At 38.3% G+C, this 16915-nt stretch overlaps 2 protein-coding genes across 4 annotated transcripts; both read right to left on the bottom strand.

The window, feature by feature from the left end:
* Positions 1-7229: 7229 nt before the first annotated feature.
* LOC121988950 (metal transporter Nramp5-like) lies at positions 7230-10621 on the bottom strand. Of its 2 annotated transcripts, XM_042542688.1 has the most exons (14): positions 10073-10620; positions 9805-9883; positions 9680-9720; positions 9524-9602; positions 9325-9429; positions 9143-9252; positions 8881-9062; positions 8738-8807; positions 8478-8651; positions 8244-8348; positions 8002-8133; positions 7784-7879; positions 7562-7708; positions 7230-7467 (listed from the first exon to the last, which is right to left on the bottom strand). In XM_042542688.1, the coding sequence occupies exons 1-14, from the start codon at positions 10217-10219 to the stop codon at positions 7435-7437; spliced, it is 1500 nt and encodes a 499-aa protein (XP_042398622.1). In that variant the 5' UTR covers positions 10220-10620; the 3' UTR covers positions 7230-7434. The 2 variants fall into 2 exon arrangements, with proteins under 2 accessions (XP_042398622.1, XP_042398621.1); XM_042542687.1 differs by having other exon boundaries at positions 7230-7708; positions 10073-10621.
* Positions 10622-12091: 1470 nt separating this feature from the next.
* LOC121988951 (inactive protein kinase SELMODRAFT_444075-like) lies at positions 12092-15783 on the bottom strand. Of its 2 annotated transcripts, XM_042542690.1 has the most exons (11): positions 15225-15783; positions 15005-15126; positions 14795-14901; positions 14032-14700; positions 13708-13956; positions 13448-13614; positions 13286-13365; positions 13063-13210; positions 12745-12894; positions 12354-12584; positions 12092-12270 (listed from the first exon to the last, which is right to left on the bottom strand). In XM_042542690.1, exons 1-10 carry the CDS (start codon positions 15537-15539, stop codon positions 12357-12359), a joined length of 2235 nt encoding a protein of 744 aa, XP_042398624.1. In that variant the 5' UTR covers positions 15540-15783; the 3' UTR covers positions 12092-12270; positions 12354-12356. The 2 variants fall into 2 exon arrangements, with proteins under 2 accessions (XP_042398624.1, XP_042398623.1); XM_042542689.1 differs by having other exon boundaries at positions 12092-12584.
* Between the last annotated feature and the right edge of the window lie 1132 nt (positions 15784-16915).

Below are 16915 nucleotides of genomic sequence, written 5' to 3' on the forward strand. Positions count from 1 at the left end.
TATGTCAGAATGTGACAATATGGCATGTGAATCCGTAACCTAGTGGCAAGACTAGATGCATGAATAACATTGTGGAATATGTGTAATGCAATGTCAATGTCCAGGCGCTAGCATAGTGCATATAGAAAAAATGAATGAGATGGTCGTATCATCGCAAGATCACGAGATGTGATCCGCAGAATGCAAGTAGTCAAGACTCGATATAGGATATAGTCTTGGACCCTAAGAGAGAGTGACCTGAAGTCAATCACTATAGGTAGTCTCTCCTAAAAAAAAAATACATATAGATAGTATCTAATGTAATGTGAGAGTAGGGTTTATCAAATGGTAGGTCCCTACTAGGGTAGCATAGAAATGAACATGCAGATCTCCTAATGCCTAAGCTATCATATAATAGTGTAAGGAAAAAGCTGAAGTCCTTTCCACCAACTCTGGTGGAATAGGTCAGGTCATTTAACTTAACTAAATTGTTGTAAAATTGGGCACATAGATCTAGATTTACTGAATGGCTACTGTAAACTAGTCTATCCAATTGATAATAATCTATAATCTCTATAATAGGAACATAGTACTAGGTGAAGAAAGTGCTACTTAGATATCTAGATTTCAATACAACATATGTGTGTTTCAGAAAATCTAATCTAAGCTACTCAGAGGGAAACCTAGTATCAGTACATGAGGCATTACTAGGTTTAGGAGTAACATGTATGCGTTTCCTAAAAACATATATACGTGCAAATCAACAAAGAAAATGTATACTGAACCAAATAGATTGAGTTAATATATACCTAGGAGGCATTCTTGAAAGTTGGAGATGAAAAAGTTTGAGAGATCATGGGAGATAGTCGCTGGAAGGCGGCTCGACGTGTCTATTTTCGTGAACAGAGCATCGTTCTGTTCGGTAGAAAAGGCTTGGTTGAAGGCACCTTCAGTGTTGATTGAAGGTGCCTTCCAAGTTTATGGAGGGCGCCTTCAAACGAATGAATGCGCCTTCCATCGATTAGGATGGGATTTTCTCACCCTTCCGAGAGTGCCTCCAATTGACATGGAGGCGCCTGCGGTTTTCTTTTTAAAGTTGATTTTGATTTAATTTAGTTTAGTTTATTATTGATCTATTTAATTTTAATTTAATTTTGATTTGATTTAATTTAATTTAATTTAAATTAATTTTATTTAATTGAATTTTTAATTTTATTTATTTTTATTTTTAAATTTAAATTTTAATTTTATTTAATTTTGATTTAATTTAATTTGATTTAATTTAATTTTTAATTTGATTTAATTTAATTTTTAATTTGATTTAATTAAAATTTTAATTTTATTTGATTTAATTTAATTTTGATTTAATTTAATTTTGATTTAATTTAATTTGATTTAATTTAATTTTGATTTAATTTAACTTTGATTTAATTTTATTTGATTTAATTTTTAATTTAATTTAATTTATAATTTGATTTGATTTAATTTAACTTTTAATTCCTTAGTTATCTCACCTAGTCTAAGTTTTCAGAAAACAAAATCCTATAATTTTGTGGGATGAGTTAAATTAATTTTTAGGGTTTAGTTTAACTTTGTGTTAGATTCAAGTTTAGCTTTAAGTTCAATAAATATGCATTCTTCGGATAAACTTCTGGGCTATGATGAGTCACTTGGACATCATTAGAGTAACCATATATTCAAGATTTTCCAAATAATCCTATCCACTAAACTTAAAAAAAAAACTCTGTCTAACCAATTATGATTCATAAGGGGTAGCTTCAGTTAGTTCTACTAACTCAAATGCACCAGTTCAAATTCATATCTTCTTAGACATGTATAGATAGAGTTTTCCTAACCTATTATCATCCAAAACTTCACCAGTACAGTTGATCAAGTTAAACTTTTGTCCCTTTTGACTAATCATAATTATCCAACCGAGTAAATTATTCTTTTGGAGGTGCCAGCTAATTTGGAGTCTCCCCCTGAATTATTTGACTGATTTTTAAGTTTTGGGTTTGTGTCGATTACTTTTATAATTATAGTGAACTTGATGGTAATTTAAGTTATTTGATTTGAATTTATTTTGTTTGTTTAAGTTTAGCTTTATTTTACCTTTTAGATTTAGGTTTGATTTGCTTAATTTTATTTTGGAATTTACGTTTTTATTTTGGCTTGGGTTTGAATTATTAGTTTTAGTTGGATTTGGTTTTAGATAGTAGATTCCATTTTTAGGCACATAAAATTGATTGAGTCCTACTTGCATGGTTAGACATGCTTTCAAAACCCAAGCTTTGATTTGATTTTTATTTTGATTTACTAAGGATATAAAGGTTTTGTTGGTTAAGCTAGACTTGTAAACGAGTTTGGTCTTGTTGTACACAGCTCTTTGTGATCCAAGTATCATGTCGAGATACTTGGATCTTGTTGTAAATTTCTCTAATAATTGTTTTAGTTCAAGTACTTCACTTATCAACCTGGATTTGTCCTCCTCAAGTTTTGCAACTTGAGTCAGGATTTCAGATTGAATCGGTTTAGTTGTTGAGTTTAGTTGTTCATTAAGTGATTTATTTTCTTTTGTTAGTTCATTTATTTGATTTTCATAAATAGTTAATTTCCTATTTAAGCATGCAATGATTTTAAAAAACTTTTTGCTTAAACTGAAATGTACCTCATTGGAACCTTCGGAAACGAGTGCGGACTCATGACTTCACTCAGGTTCAAGCCCGTCTTCCGATTCGCTCTCCAATTCTGGTCCATACGCCATCAGTGCAATGTAGTTGGCGTGCTTTGGTTCTTCGTCGTCTAATTCCTCTGCGGACGATTCTTCCCAAGTCACCTTAAGGGCTCTCTTCTTCTTCAGACTCGGGCAGTCGTTCTTGTAGTGTCCCTTCTTGTTGCATCGAAAGCATGTCACCTTCTTGTTGTTAGAGTTGAAGGTGGAGTTGATCTTCTGCAAGTCTTTGTTGGTGAAGTTCTTCTTTCTCCCGGTGAACATTTTTCTTACCAAGTTCACCAGGTATTCTTCATCATCTGAGTCTGGGTTAAACTCGACCTTAGGTTCCGGCTTAGTTCTAGATATTCCTTTCAACGTTTCTACAATAAGACAAATATCTTTCTCGATTTTGGTGTTAGTCTGTTCGTGTAGCTCTAATTCACAATAAATGTTCATCTAATTTTAACTTAGACAAATTCCTCGAAATCTTGTAGGCATCCACAATGGAGGCCCACAGTGCATTTCGAGGAAATGCGTTTAGAGCGTATCTTATAAGATCCCAGTTCTCCATCTGGTGGTCGATTGTGTGGAGTCCGTTGAGGATATCTTTTATCCTCGCATGCAACTAACTGGTAGTCTCGCCTTCCTGCATTTTTATATTAAATAATTATTTAAATACAAATCTCTTTCCGTTACCTTTACGTCGTTGGTTCCCTCGTGTAGTTCTATGAGTTTGTTCCATAGCTTTTTGGTGTTTTCGTGTGGGTTGACATGGTTCAGTTTCTCCTTTGTTAACTTGCACTAGATTGTGTTGAGGGCTTTGAAGTCAATCTGGGCCTTCTTTATTTCTAGATTCTAATTTTCCGGGTCCATTGGAATTCTGATGTTGTGGTCGACTGAAGCCTTTTATCCTTTGGTGACACTGAACCATTGGTCAAAATTGATCTTCAAGTACACCTCCATCCGCTTCTTCCAGTATGGGAAGCCATCTCCATTGAAGAATGGGTGACGAACAGTGTTGTACCCTTCGTTTTGGGTCATTCTAGAGCTGTAGATAGAAAATTAAAGAGAGGTACCAAGACTTGGTCTTGGATTAACAGAGTTTGAGGGAAAAAAGAGAGCTCAATGAACTACGAACGAGAAATCGCTATTTGAAGAGTAAGTTCAAATAGAAAAATGAAGACTAAAATTCAGAAAAAAAAAATAATCCCCCTAGCTTGATTAGTGGTTGCACTAGTTCAGAGCAAAACCTGCTCTGATACCACTTGTTGGATCGAGACGTATGTGATGGGGGAGAGAGTGAATCACATGGTTTTTAAAAACTTGTTTTATCATTTTTTTTTAAAAAAAAACATGAGTACGCAGCGGAAAATTAAATAAGAAAATGAACACAAGAAAACACGGTCGGTTTTACTTGGTTCGGAGCCTTCAATGACTCCTACTCCAAGACCCAGGTCTCGTGGACCTATCGATGGGTAATCCACTAAAATGCCTCTTCTGGTACCTCTGGAAGAGGGAATCGATACAAGAAAAGTTAGAACAAGTGCAACACTCTGCACTTGTTCTTTTGCAATAATTAATTACAAAGAAATAATTTCGTTACCAACACCTTTATGTGAGAGAGCTCGTGTGTCGATCTGCTGGTCGTGGTCGGAAATACTCAGAGTAGTAGTCGGACGTAGCAGCTTCGCAATAGAGTCATAGTAGGAGCCCGGAGCAGTCGGAAGGTCGTTTGGATGCGTAGAAGCTCGTATGAGTGTTGTGTTTGAAGCTTTGGGCGAGCATTCTTATAAAGGGCTTGGAGGACACCTTCCATAACCATTGAAGGCACCTCCAACCCGAGAAGTCTGATCCCGATCATCCCGGCTCTTATCTACGACAAGGTCCAAAGTTAATCCTGTGGAAGGCGCCATCCAAAGCCTCTGAAGGCACCTTCGAGGGCGCCTTCCATCAGTTTTGAAGGTGCCTTCGGGTACTGTTCATCCGAAGACTTTTTACTCTTTTGTCCTGCAAAAAGATGTTAGTCCAAAACTAAAATATCTATACTGGAAAACAAAGTTAGCACAGTTATAATAATGAGTAGTAATTCGTTTCTATCCTCCAAGGACTCGGAACTAGTCAACTTCTCAGATTAGGGATCCAAAATGGACCTAACCTGGACTTAAGTCTGCTGTCCCCTCAACCGCGACGTACCCTCACTTAGTCACTCTCCTCTAGTGACTTACCTTTACTTACCAGTTTGCCATATATCCGGCTAGCCCGTCGACCTATCTAGACTTCCTGCCAGATATCCGGTCATCCTGTCGACCTATCTGGGCTTCTCGCCAAATATCCGATCGGCCTGTCGACCTATCTGGACTTCTTGCCAGATATCCGGTCGGCCCGTTGACTTATCCAGACTTCTCGCCAGATATCCGGTCGGTCTGTCGACCTATCTAGACTTCGTTAGACTGTTAACTCTTGTACAGTAGGTGAAATGGTTAGATAACCAAGCACCTAACTTAACTCACTTGTCATTCATCAAAACCTGAGTTAGACCGTTAGTGCAAACTGCACCAACAACCGCTCGACTGTTGATGTAGATCAAGGTTTATAGTTGCCGCTCGACTGTTGACGTAGGCAAGGGTTTATAGTCGTCGCTCGACTGTTGACGTAGACAAGGGTTTATAGTCACCACTCGACTATTGACATTGAAAAGGGTTTATAGTCATCGCTCGACTGTTGACGTAGATAAGGGTTTATAGTCGTCGCTCGACTGTTGACATAGAAAAGGATTTATAGTCGTCACTCGACTGTTAACGTAGACAATGGTTTATAGTCGCCGCTCGAATGTTCTTGGTGTAGACTCGGGTTTATAGCCGACGCTCGACTGTTCTTGGCGTAGACTCGGGTTTATAGTCGTCGCTCGGCTGTTGAAGGAGTATACAGGGGTTTATAGTCTCCGCTCGACTGTTAAAGGCGTAGACAAGGGTTTATAGTCACCGCTTGACTGTTGACATAGACAGTGGTTTATAGTTACCGCTCGACTGTTGACATAAACAAGGGTTTATAATCGCCGCTCGACTATTGACGTAGACAAAGGTTTATAGTCACCGCTCGGGTTTTAACTTGGCTGATCGGCGCAAGAGTCTGGGACACTCGTGAATTTTATTCACTATTCACCTACATTTACAGGTCATACGTTGATATAATTTCATCTAGATTTAACCATGCACCTCTCACTTGACCCTATAGGATTGGAGATGGTTCGCGCTCCAAGGCTATTCGAGCCTTCTCCCGTCCTCTTCCTGTAGGTAGTAGTCTCCAAGCGGAGCTTCTGAATGACTCTATAGGGTCCTCCCCATAGGGCTTCAAGCTTGGTGACGTCGCCGACCGATTTCACTCTTTTCCACACAAGGCCGTCGACCTAGAATGACCTTGGGATCACCCTCCAGTTGCAGTTCTGCCTCATAAGCCGCCTGTACACTATAAGCCGGATGGCGGCCTTATTCCAGGCTTCGTCCACCAGGCCGAGTTCCATGAGTCTTCGTTCGACGTTCCCATCGTCGTAGAGCTGCACCCGATCGGACTCTACTCCTACTTCCACTGGAACCACTGTTTCACCTCCATAGACCAGATAGAACGGTGTGACGCTAGTCACCTCTCCTGGTGTGGTGCGATGGGCCACAAAATGCTAGGGAATTCATCGACCCAGCTGCCTCCAGCGTAGTAGAGCGGAGCCCGTAACCCTCTGAGAATTTCATCCTCAGGGAAGGGGTCCCCGAATGGATACATGCTCCGCTCAATCTCTATATCCAATATGATGACCCACTGCTGATGTCGCAAGCTCATGTACTTGGCACTCGGCCAGCGCCTGTTGCTGTTGTTGCTCCACCATTTTTGTTGCTCGGGCTTGTATCAGCCTATCCAACTCCTCCTTTGTTAAAGTCACTGTGGTGAATCGTCCATCATCCTCCATCTTACTTATCGGATGCATGCTATGTTCCCATAGACAACGCCAATATGATCTTGTCCGAAAACTGCGGAGATGGCTAGCTGGGGATGTGGCTGCTGCATTGACTGGATGTAGACCTCACTCCACTCTGCAACACAAGAAACGTCATTGCCGATCCAGGGAAGGGTCTTTGACGTTGACCCTCCGACACTCAACTCAGTCACCGGAAGAGGGAAAAACGGAGCAACAGTAAGCACAGACATGAATAGTGAATACTACGTACCTCTGTCGGTGCATGAACTCCCCTTTATAAGCGACATGCACACTCCTCGAGGCATGGAAATGTTCTATTATTTATCCTATAAAATAACCTGTCAGGAAAGTGCTTCTGACACCATACCTTAACAGGGCATGTATATCCCTAACAAGACAGTATAAGCTTCCGTTGTACGATCCGCCTGTTGACCATACCTTATATCAGCAGTACTATCTCTGTCCTTTGACCCGTACTTAGTGGACTCCCCTTTATCACTATATCACACCACAATCTAAGAATCTAAAAGTAAAAAATACAAATATACTTTGCATGAGTTTGGAGCGATGTTTAGGCTACAAGTAAGTCTCCTTAAATCTAAGAGTCATATGGTAATCCACAAAACAACAATTTTCAGGAGGGAGTCATGTCAAGAGATAAGGGAAAGTACGCAGTGGAATATCATATCTTCCATCCAAGTAAATGGGAACCTTATCTAATCATGGAGGGGGATATCTGCACGATCCTCTCTGACGGGTGCAACTTCAGATCTACTCATTCCATCAACTTGAAATGAACCACCACTCTCTATGTTAACATGTGAAGAATCCAATGAGTCGACGAATGTAACTTCAGTCTCCTTCCTAAAGGTTAAGTAGATGACAGCAAGAGTGTACACTACCATGAGAGGGAAAACAATGATGCTGATGAGAACATTAGCAACTGTTGGTAGGCTGCTATCAATGAGCCAACTGACAAAGCTGGTGCTTAAGAAGTAGATGTTGATTGCTACTAGAAGCCAACCAAGAATCCATGACACCACAATGATCTACACAGCCAATATATATAATCATTTACTCTATTAATTATCACTTGCAAATATAAATTATCTGAGTAAACTTACATATATTGAGCTTTTATGAGGTCCCATTTTTGTTCGACTGCTGCTGAATTTGAGAAGAGGTAAGAGTGCAAATGGCAACTCAAATGATAGTACCATCTGCATTACATAAATGAGAATTTTGATACTTATGAAATGTTGTGTAAAAAATCTTGTTCTCGCACTTATATTGCTTCTGAATACTAATATTATGAAACTTGGAGAAGGAATATCAATAGTACCGATGAGATTATGATGAGCCGTCCAGCTCCTGAGGAACCACTAATGATGGAGACGATGAGACTTGGAGTGATTGCGATTGATCGAGTCATGAGATTCCTCAGCCATTTTTTCATCTTCATGTTTAGAAAACCCTGCAAGGGAATTCGGAATTGGGTAAAGATAGATTACGAATCTTCTTCAAGCAGGGTGAAACATATCATACATTTTTATATGATCTTTATGTTTCCTATCAAATTACCACCTGCATGATGTATTGCCCAGCGTATGTACCAGTTATTGCAGAGCTCTGTCCAGAGGCTAACAATGCAATGGCATAAACAGTTGAACTAGACTTTCCAAGGACATCCTGTAAAAAAAATGGAACAGTAATGAAATTGACACACTTCTTCTAAAATTGGTGGAAAAGTTAGTCATTCATAAGATAGTAAAACCTCAGAAGGCTTAGTCTTCATGTTTCTTGAGAATGAAGACAAACCTTCAACAGAAATGATGCAGAATGAAGTGTAAGATCATCGCATCTATCAGAGTCCTGCTGAGACAAGTCATTAGCAGTACAAACAGTTCCAGAGACAGCAACAATGCTGATGTTGATGAGCAATGCTATTGATAATGCAAATCCACTCTCCACGAGAAAGTATCTGCAAGCATCCTTTTCAAAAGGCAAAGATGTCTTAAATGTAAGATTTAATTCTGGCTATCCATGAGACGCGTAACTAGTCAGGTTAAGCATTGTACATTGACTCCTTTGATCGACGGTGGTGTCTTCCTGGATAGCACCAAAGCTGAATGCAAGAACAAATTGTGCCTACAAAGACAGTTCATTTGTCAGTTCGAATAGATACAATGTGTCGATCCATTCTGACTTGAATGCTACTTACGGCATGATAAGAGCTCCCAAGAGTGCTATAGCATCTCCAGTGGCACCACTGCCCTTCAGACTAGGCACAAAGAGCCCCTTGACCACCTCATTTGCAGGGGGGCTCACATAGCTCAGCTCTCCAATGTAGCAAGCAGCCATGACAAGCACTAAAATAGTTATTAGTCTTTCAAGCTTCTGAACCTGCCCGTTTTTTTGAGAGAGGTCATTCTATATCCATTCCTTGTGGAACAATAAGATTTCAGCAGGTCGAAAGTAATTACCCCATATTTCTGAAGTCCAAGCAATAAAAGTGTGCTCAATCCTGTGATTAGAACCCCAGCCCACAATGGAACATGAAACAGTATATTGAGAGCAAAGGCTGTTCCTATCACTGGGACAAATCTTCCAATTGGTTATTTGGGTGAATTGTTTGCTAAAAACAAAGATAGAAGCTGAATCCAACCTTCAGGGATGTCAGAAGCAATCACAGCTGCTTCCGCAAGCAACCATAGACAAAAGTTGACATGATTTGGGTACTCCACTTTGCACAGTTCAGCTAAGTGCTTTCCTGTTTCAAGCTTCGTTGTTTGACAATGTTGAACACATTGGATTCTAAATTTCTAATCGATCTTGTTAATTTGAAAAGTTAATGATTTTGAGACCTGTTACGACTCCAAGATTTGCGGCTAAAGATTGAATTATCAAAGCAAATAACAGCCCGATCAGTATGACCCATAGAAGCTGTTTGTATGAAGAATCACCAAAGTGAGTTGTTCTAACTCATGGAATCATTCCTTTCATTAAAAAAAAAAGATTACCTGGTATTTGTGATCAGCTCCTGCTTGCAGGTCAGTTTCCACTTCAACAAAAAAGAGAAGGTTTATATCACACCCACAAAGTTGCAGATATACGATAAAAGAGAGAGAGAGAGAGAGAGAGTTACAGTTTCCAGGGTCAATATAAGCCATAGAGACGAGAAATCCAGGTCCAACATAGGCCATGAACCTTTTCCATGTTGGCTTCTGCTTAGAAAGAAAGAAACATAGAAAACCAGATCATTTGTTACAGAGAGAATACCATTAAGCAAAAGAGTGATTGGATGATATTAGAGATATGGAAAACTATATTATTTTCAGAGAGAATAACACTAAGGAAAAGAATGATTGGATTATATTAGAACATTAAGCAAAAGAGTGATTCGATTATTTTACCTGGGGTGAGGCACTATCTTGGAAACATGTGTTGTCTTCCTTCTTTTCATCATTTTCTTCTTCGTTAGCTTTGATCTTTGGTTTAGTTTCTTCAAGAGAAGATGCATTTTGAATTCCTCTTCCTTGAATGCCATTTGTTTTCTCCATTTTTATTTAGCCTGCCTGCAGCACTTTTGCTAACTCGAAATCACTTATTCTGCTTATTTATAGCCTTAAGGGCGAATTATACGGGAGCAGGTAGCATGCCAAGTTACAAGGATCCTCAACCAGATCATGGAGTGTGTTTTAGTGACATCTAAAGTTGCATGGAAAATGTACAGTGAAAAAGAGAAAAGAGATGCAATGGATTCAAAATCACTTGCCTAAATCCACAAACATATTTTGTGGCGTACCCTGTGAAAGCCACTAACACAAGAGTTAAGTATTCGATGTTGGAAATCCACTCTGCATTGTGCCAAATCCACTGAAGAATTTTCTAAAGGAGGAACCAAAGTTACATTATTAAATCTTGCCCAATCTTTCTTTTAGGTTCGACTTTTGTTCTTGCAGATTCTAGTTTTCTTTTTTAACCTGCCTAGAAATCTTGCTCCCAATAGCTTCGTTAGCATGCTCAAACAGATCCTTTGGGAAGGGTGTCATTTCGATCGCAAGATAATAATACAATATTTAACATGAGAATTGCACCACTCCTCAAGAGACATAATTTTCTTCCAAAAGGAAAAAACTATTGCATGGACATAAATCAGAAGTGTGGAATGATGTGACCATAGAGCATATCTAATCTTCTCTTTCGTTTTCTATCATTTCATCCTTTACATATTTTAAATCTCTGTCAAAAAATATGATGTTGAGCTTAAACTATAGCCTTGGAAGAAGGGGCTGCATGTTGACTATGGAAGAATGACATGCATTATATTCTTTGGCGTGGTAGTTGAATCAACGGTGATTACATTCCACAAGCGAACTCTAGAAGCAAGAGCTTCCAATAAAAGAATGAAAATAATAGAGAAAGAAAAATGTTAGTGAAAAATAATTTATAAAAGAGCATGTGAATTGTTTTTATTGTGATTATTTTTTTTTCTTTTGACAGAAAGTAAAAGAGGAAAACAATCACAATATATATATACCTCCGTTTTTAATGGTGCCAAATTGAATATAATTAATTCCTCTCCTTGCCTACTAATTTTTCATATCCACGTGATATCTATGATGGGAATTATATATTGAAAAAAAAATCATCTAACAATAAATTTTAGATCTTGTAATTGCCTTGTTTTATACGCCAACTGACCTAATTAATTATAGTTTACGTCATCATGCTTAATTTATTCAAACAAAGCAATAAACAAATTTCAAGAATTTCACAACTCTTTAGTATTGTCAAAGAGAAATTTAATTCCTAGGGTTAGAGAATAGTAATTTTAGTATAATAGGATAAGGGGTTAATGCCTCACGGATATATCCTCAGAAAAAAAAAATCATGAGAAATTTAATTTTTCTTATTTTTCAGATAAATACTTATTTCATGTTGCTTAAACTAGTATTTTAAAAAACTTTAATCATACTCGTATAATGTTGTTTAACTTAAAGCAAAGTTACTTGGGTATATTTGATGGATTGGTAAGGATATTTTGATACTTTTTAGAAAATTTTCTCTTAATTATTAATTTTTATAGCTTGAGATCAGATTAAACCTTACCTTAACCAACGGCTGTCAAGTTGTTAAACATTAGTGTTTTTATATATTATCACAAATTTTATTGAATTGTATCCTTTATCAAATTAAAAAAAAAAATTTTTGACAGAACTGAAAAAATGTTCATAATTATTTATAAAATGTTCTTCATGACAAATAACCACAGTGGTTCCTTTTTTGTGTTCCAAGACAGCTTTCAACCAACAGTTCGATGTTGATTATGTAACTTAATTTCAGCTAAAAGAAACATGCTTTAGCATCTGTTTCATCATATTCAAACTGCAGTTGGTCATTCAACGACAATATGCAATTTAGAGAATTGATGAAGCAACATTAGAATCACAATTCAATCAATTAGAGGGCAATGTGCAAGAAACAATCAACTCCATAACTAGTTCCCCAAATTGTACGAGGACTACCATGGAGAAAACCTAAATCGTACCTTCGGGAAAAAAAAAAAAGAACCTCTTCCAGATGCTTGACAACAGTTTCTCCTACTTTGCTGTATAATCAAGGAAACAATGTAAAAACAAGGAATTAAGAAACAAGAACACACTATACAGGAGTGGCCACCACACTTTATACATGTTAGTCCGAACGGCTCCATGTCCATTGTAAGTAGTTTTCCACAGAAGTGCTTGCAGTACTGCTAACTGAGTTCGTGCCATTGTCAACATCAAGCAGCGCTAGAGTAAGATGGGATCGAATGTCAGATTCGAGGTTGAATATTTCATCACCTTCCACATCAAAATGAGAACTGACTTCGGCTCTTGCACATTCAACAACTTCATTGTCTCCCTGGAGCAGTTTCAGAACCTGGAATGAAGTTTGCAACGAAAAGCTAAGTTGCAATATAATTCATGGAGCATTATCCCTTTGTGAGTTCTACCAAGAAAATCCTTTACAAGTCCAAATAACTTTAAATAAATACGCACACAAATGTATTATGACTCTGATCAGGAAAAAAACATCTTACAAGTGATATTTGAGGTCGTGCACTGTGATGCCGCCTTACACAAAGGGAAGCAGCTAGGATCGTCCTTTCCACTTGAGTACTATCGAAATCATTTTTTAAGCATGGATCTATTATCTTCTTAACATCTCCATCTTGTAAGATTGGCTTTGCCTGTGATTATAAAGAGTAATATACATGAAAGCCGTGAATTACATCCAACAAGTTTATCAAAGTTAAGATTTAAATATCTTGAGATATCAGGTTATTTAATAAAACATCCAGCTGACTGCCTTTTTTGACTTGGATACATTACAAATAGCAACGACGATGAAACCTTACCCACAAGACAAGGCTCTCTTGGCCTTTGGGACAACCTGCACTGATGGGCTTCCTCCCTGTAAGGAGCTCAAGAAGCACAACTCCATATGCATAGACATCAATTTTTTCATCAACTTTCCCAAACAAAATGTATTCAGGAGCTAAGTACCTGTCATTGAAAGTGCTAGATTAGAATGTCGAACTTACAATCTCAAAAATAAATGAATGGACAGAGAAACCATGCCCAAAAGTTCCTGCAACATCATCACAGATTGGTTGTGATGTTGAAGCTGATGACCATTTTGCCAATCCAAAATCTGATAACTGAAATGTATTCAGGAGAACATGTGTTACGCATATGGAATTAGAGATACTGAAGTAGACTGATAGAGTTAATATACAACACCTGTGGTTCAAAATCCTCAGAGAGAAGGATGTTTGAGGACTTCACATCCCGATGAATCACAGGTTCAGTACTACCACCTCCATGTAAATAATCAAGTGCCTCTGCAACACCTACTGCTACCTTGTATCTTTCAGCCCAACTGAGGACATGCTTGTTTGCATTCTCACCTAAGGAACAATTTGTTCAGCTACATATTACTCGGACAAGAAAAAGAAAATAAAAGATGAAAACTAGCAAAATCATGAGTGCAAATAGCTTACCATGAAGGAGATCCTCTAAGCTACCTTGTGATACATAGTCATAGACCAATATCAGTCCATTATTCTCAAAGCAAAACCCAAGTAGTGAGATAATGTTCTTGTGATTCAGAGAGGTGATGATCTCAATCTCTGAAATAAACTCTTTCAATGCATCTTCAGATGGTTTCAAAAGCTTTACAGCCAATTCTTTTCCATCTGAAAGATGGCCTTTGTACACAATGCTACTACCACCCTTTCCAATCAAATTCTCTGCATTGATTATTGAATTAAGGTGAATTCAGATGATCACAAGCTACTGTGCATCACAAACCAAGTGAAGCAAACCTTGAGAAAAATTGGATGTCGCTTGCACAAGATCCTCGTGGCTGAATAGTCTACAAACAGATGAATATTTCTCTTGAAGCGTCTGCAACTCCTCATGCAACCTACCTTCAGCGTCTGTGACAAGACAAATGGGTGGTGGTGAATCACCTTGAACTCGAACAATTTCTCCATTTTCTCCTTCAAATTTGACTCTCGCATCTCCATCTAACTTCTTTGACTTACAATCGGGATGGACAGAAGTCTGTCGGCTTGGTAACCTCTTTGCCCATTGGAAGGTTAAGACCGACCTTTTCAGCAAAGACCAACCATGCCAGGCTTCCGGTAAATCTTTAGCCACAGCTGTCATAGAGTTGCTTGGAGGGACTTCAGATTTCTTTAATGGAACTAAGGCCGATTGTCCTCCGTTCTTCAACTCATTTGAAGAAGCAGCATCATTTTCAGGTGCGCAAATTGAACAACTATTTCTAGGTGATACACCGACAGTGGATAAACTGTTCTTATCACGAGTTCTACAGCCATTCAACTGATCTTTTAGAATAGAAGCAGTGTCCGAGTCTTTTTCAATCAGCCTCCTCTGCCCAACCATCGGCAAGAGACAGAACAATTCGTAGCTCTCATCACGGTTAATCATACTTGGTTTACCCGACTTTCTCTGAGACTTGCTGTTATCTGTTCACAGTATTAAAATCCAAAGACTACAGAAGACAAAAGTGAAATCAAAGAGCAGAGAGCAAGACTGCAAGAGTCCTAGCAAAAGACCAACCTGCAGCTTCTCTCTGGAAAACAATCTTCCCCTCGTTCAATGCAACCACAGAGCAATTGCTTTGCAGCCTTTTGGCACAAAATTTAGCAACAGAGATGGAAGGAGACCTAGCAGAGGACAAGGCAACTCAAGTGAGAGAATATCAAGACAAAAACAAAAAACAAAAACAAAAAATGCAACAGTGAACTGCTAGAAAGCACTGTGACTCACATCGCGGCGTGGCTGTTCTTGTTGACCCCAAGGATGAGCATCGACGCAGAAAAAGATATCGCTTCGCTCACCAAAACCTTTCGAATGGACGAGCCCTTGCAAATTTTCAGCTTTAGGTCGATCTGCCAAAGAAATGGGTCGGAAACGCAAGGTAAAGGGAGAAAATCCCAGCTTTGAGAGCAAGACTGCGATTTCGAGAACACAGATTGCAGAAGCGAACCTGCTGAAGATTGCAGAAGCCCTCGTAGGCCGTGAGCATGCCGTCCAGATCCTTAGCGATCGAGAACACAGCGGCGGGTCGATCGCCAGGATCTTGGGAAGAGTGCAGGACGTGGAGAGCGACAACACGGTCGCCGGTGGCGGCAGCCTTGACGAGCGCCCACGTGAGGAGTTCTCGGCTCTGCGGGTCCGTCCTAACACCGACCACCACCGTCTTCCCCGCTACGCCTCCATCATCCTCTTCCATCTTATGCTCTTGCTCAAAGGTCTCATCTTTCTTGCTCATCTTCCTCTTCCCAGCTTCTTCTATGGTCATCTTCGTGGTCTATATCTTCGGCGACCTCTTCCTCTCCTCTGCCAGTGATCTACAGTTCGACACCACCGGGGATCTCCGTTCGCCACTTTCCTCGACCTCAGCGTGGAGTGCAAGGAGAGTGGGAGCCGGCAAAATCCCAAGTCTTTCGCCAGGAATCCTTGATGTCGATGAGACCCTCCATTGTTTTACCTGCCCTCTCGTCCTCTGGTTCGTGAATCATTACCGCAGAGAAAAGATACCAAATTAGCAGGGATTTAAAGCAGTTATTAACCTCATTATAACAATAATAGCAGTAAGATTAATTAATAATAATAACAATAATAAATTTTATTAAATAACGGTCCACCGTTGATTTAATTCCTGAAATATCCAAAGGACAAAGTCGCTCAATTTTTACTAAAATTATATCATCTTAAAACCAAATTCTATTCATAAATAATACAATTTAAGTCAAAATTATTAAAAAAAGAAACATTACAAAGTATTTTAGATAATAAATGTTTTTTTAATGCAAGCGCCCTTTTAATCTGAGAATATTTTTTTTATTTATTTTTCTCCCGCAAATTATATGCATATAACCATGAAATGTTAATATATATATATACAGAATTACTATGCTGCGAACAAAGTAGTGCGGACCGCTGCGGACATATCTTTCTGATCAGTCACCAGTTCGATCAGGGAACCTCCTGATCGATCTCTGGATCGATCAGGGACTCCTGATCATTTTCTGATCGGTCTACAGACCGATCAGGAGGGTCCCTGATCGGTCCAGAGACCGATCAAGAGTCCCTGATCGGTCTCTGGACCAATCAGGAGGTTCCCTGATCGGACTGGTGACCGATCAGGAAGACATGTCCGCAGCGGTCCGCACTGCTTTGTCCGCAGCATAACAATTCTGTATATATATATATATAAAAGACTTTTGAATATTACAATTTTATTTTATTAAATGTTATATTAATATTGAATAAAAATATTTAAGTTGTATCATATTAATTAATTATCTTGAATAATAATGAATCATTAATGAGAATCTAATAGTGGTTGTAATAAAAACAATCATGAAAAGTATGAGTATGATTATGATAATAATATTAAATTATGATTAATCATTTTTTTATTATGGCCATCAATGATAAATCTCAAAAAACAACATTAATTTTACTAACCTTTTATAATTTTGATACGATAGCGGAAAAATAAAGTCTAAGTATTTGAAATATTTAAATGTTCATTTTTGTGTCAATGAATACACTAATGAAATAAACAACATTAATAATTAAACCTACAAAAACAAAGAGTTTACATTATTTACTTTGATGTGCAATCCACAAAATCAAGCCCTACCAAAAAAAAAAAAAAAAAGATACTAG

The sequence above is a fragment of the Zingiber officinale genome, chromosome 6B (genome assembly GCF_018446385.1).
Source record: "Zingiber officinale cultivar Zhangliang chromosome 6B, Zo_v1.1, whole genome shotgun sequence".
NCBI lineage: Eukaryota > Viridiplantae > Streptophyta > Magnoliopsida > Zingiberales > Zingiberaceae > Zingiber > Zingiber officinale.

Coding starts and splice junctions, on each gene's coding strand:
- LOC121988951 (XM_042542690.1), bottom strand. CDS start 15,539: ATGACCATAGAAGAAGCTGGGAAGAGGAAGATGAGCAAGAAAGATGAG. Junction 13,615..13,707: donor CTTAGAGGATCTCCTTCATG/GTAAGCTATTTG, acceptor ATTGTTCCTTAG/GTGAGAATGCAAACAAGCAT. Junction 12,895..13,062: donor AAGAGAGCCTTGTCTTGTGG/GTAAGGTTTCAT, acceptor TTATAATCACAG/GCAAAGCCAATCTTACAAGA.
- LOC121988950 (XM_042542687.1), bottom strand. CDS start 10,219: ATGGAGAAAACAAATGGCATTCAAGGAAGAGGAATTCAAAATGCATCT. Junction 9,884..10,072: donor AAGATAGTGCCTCACCCCAG/GTAAAATAATCG, acceptor CTTTCTAAGCAG/AAGCCAACATGGAAAAGGTT. Junction 8,808..8,880: donor TTGGGAGCTCTTATCATGCC/GTAAGTAGCATT, acceptor CTGTCTTTGTAG/GCACAATTTGTTCTTGCATT.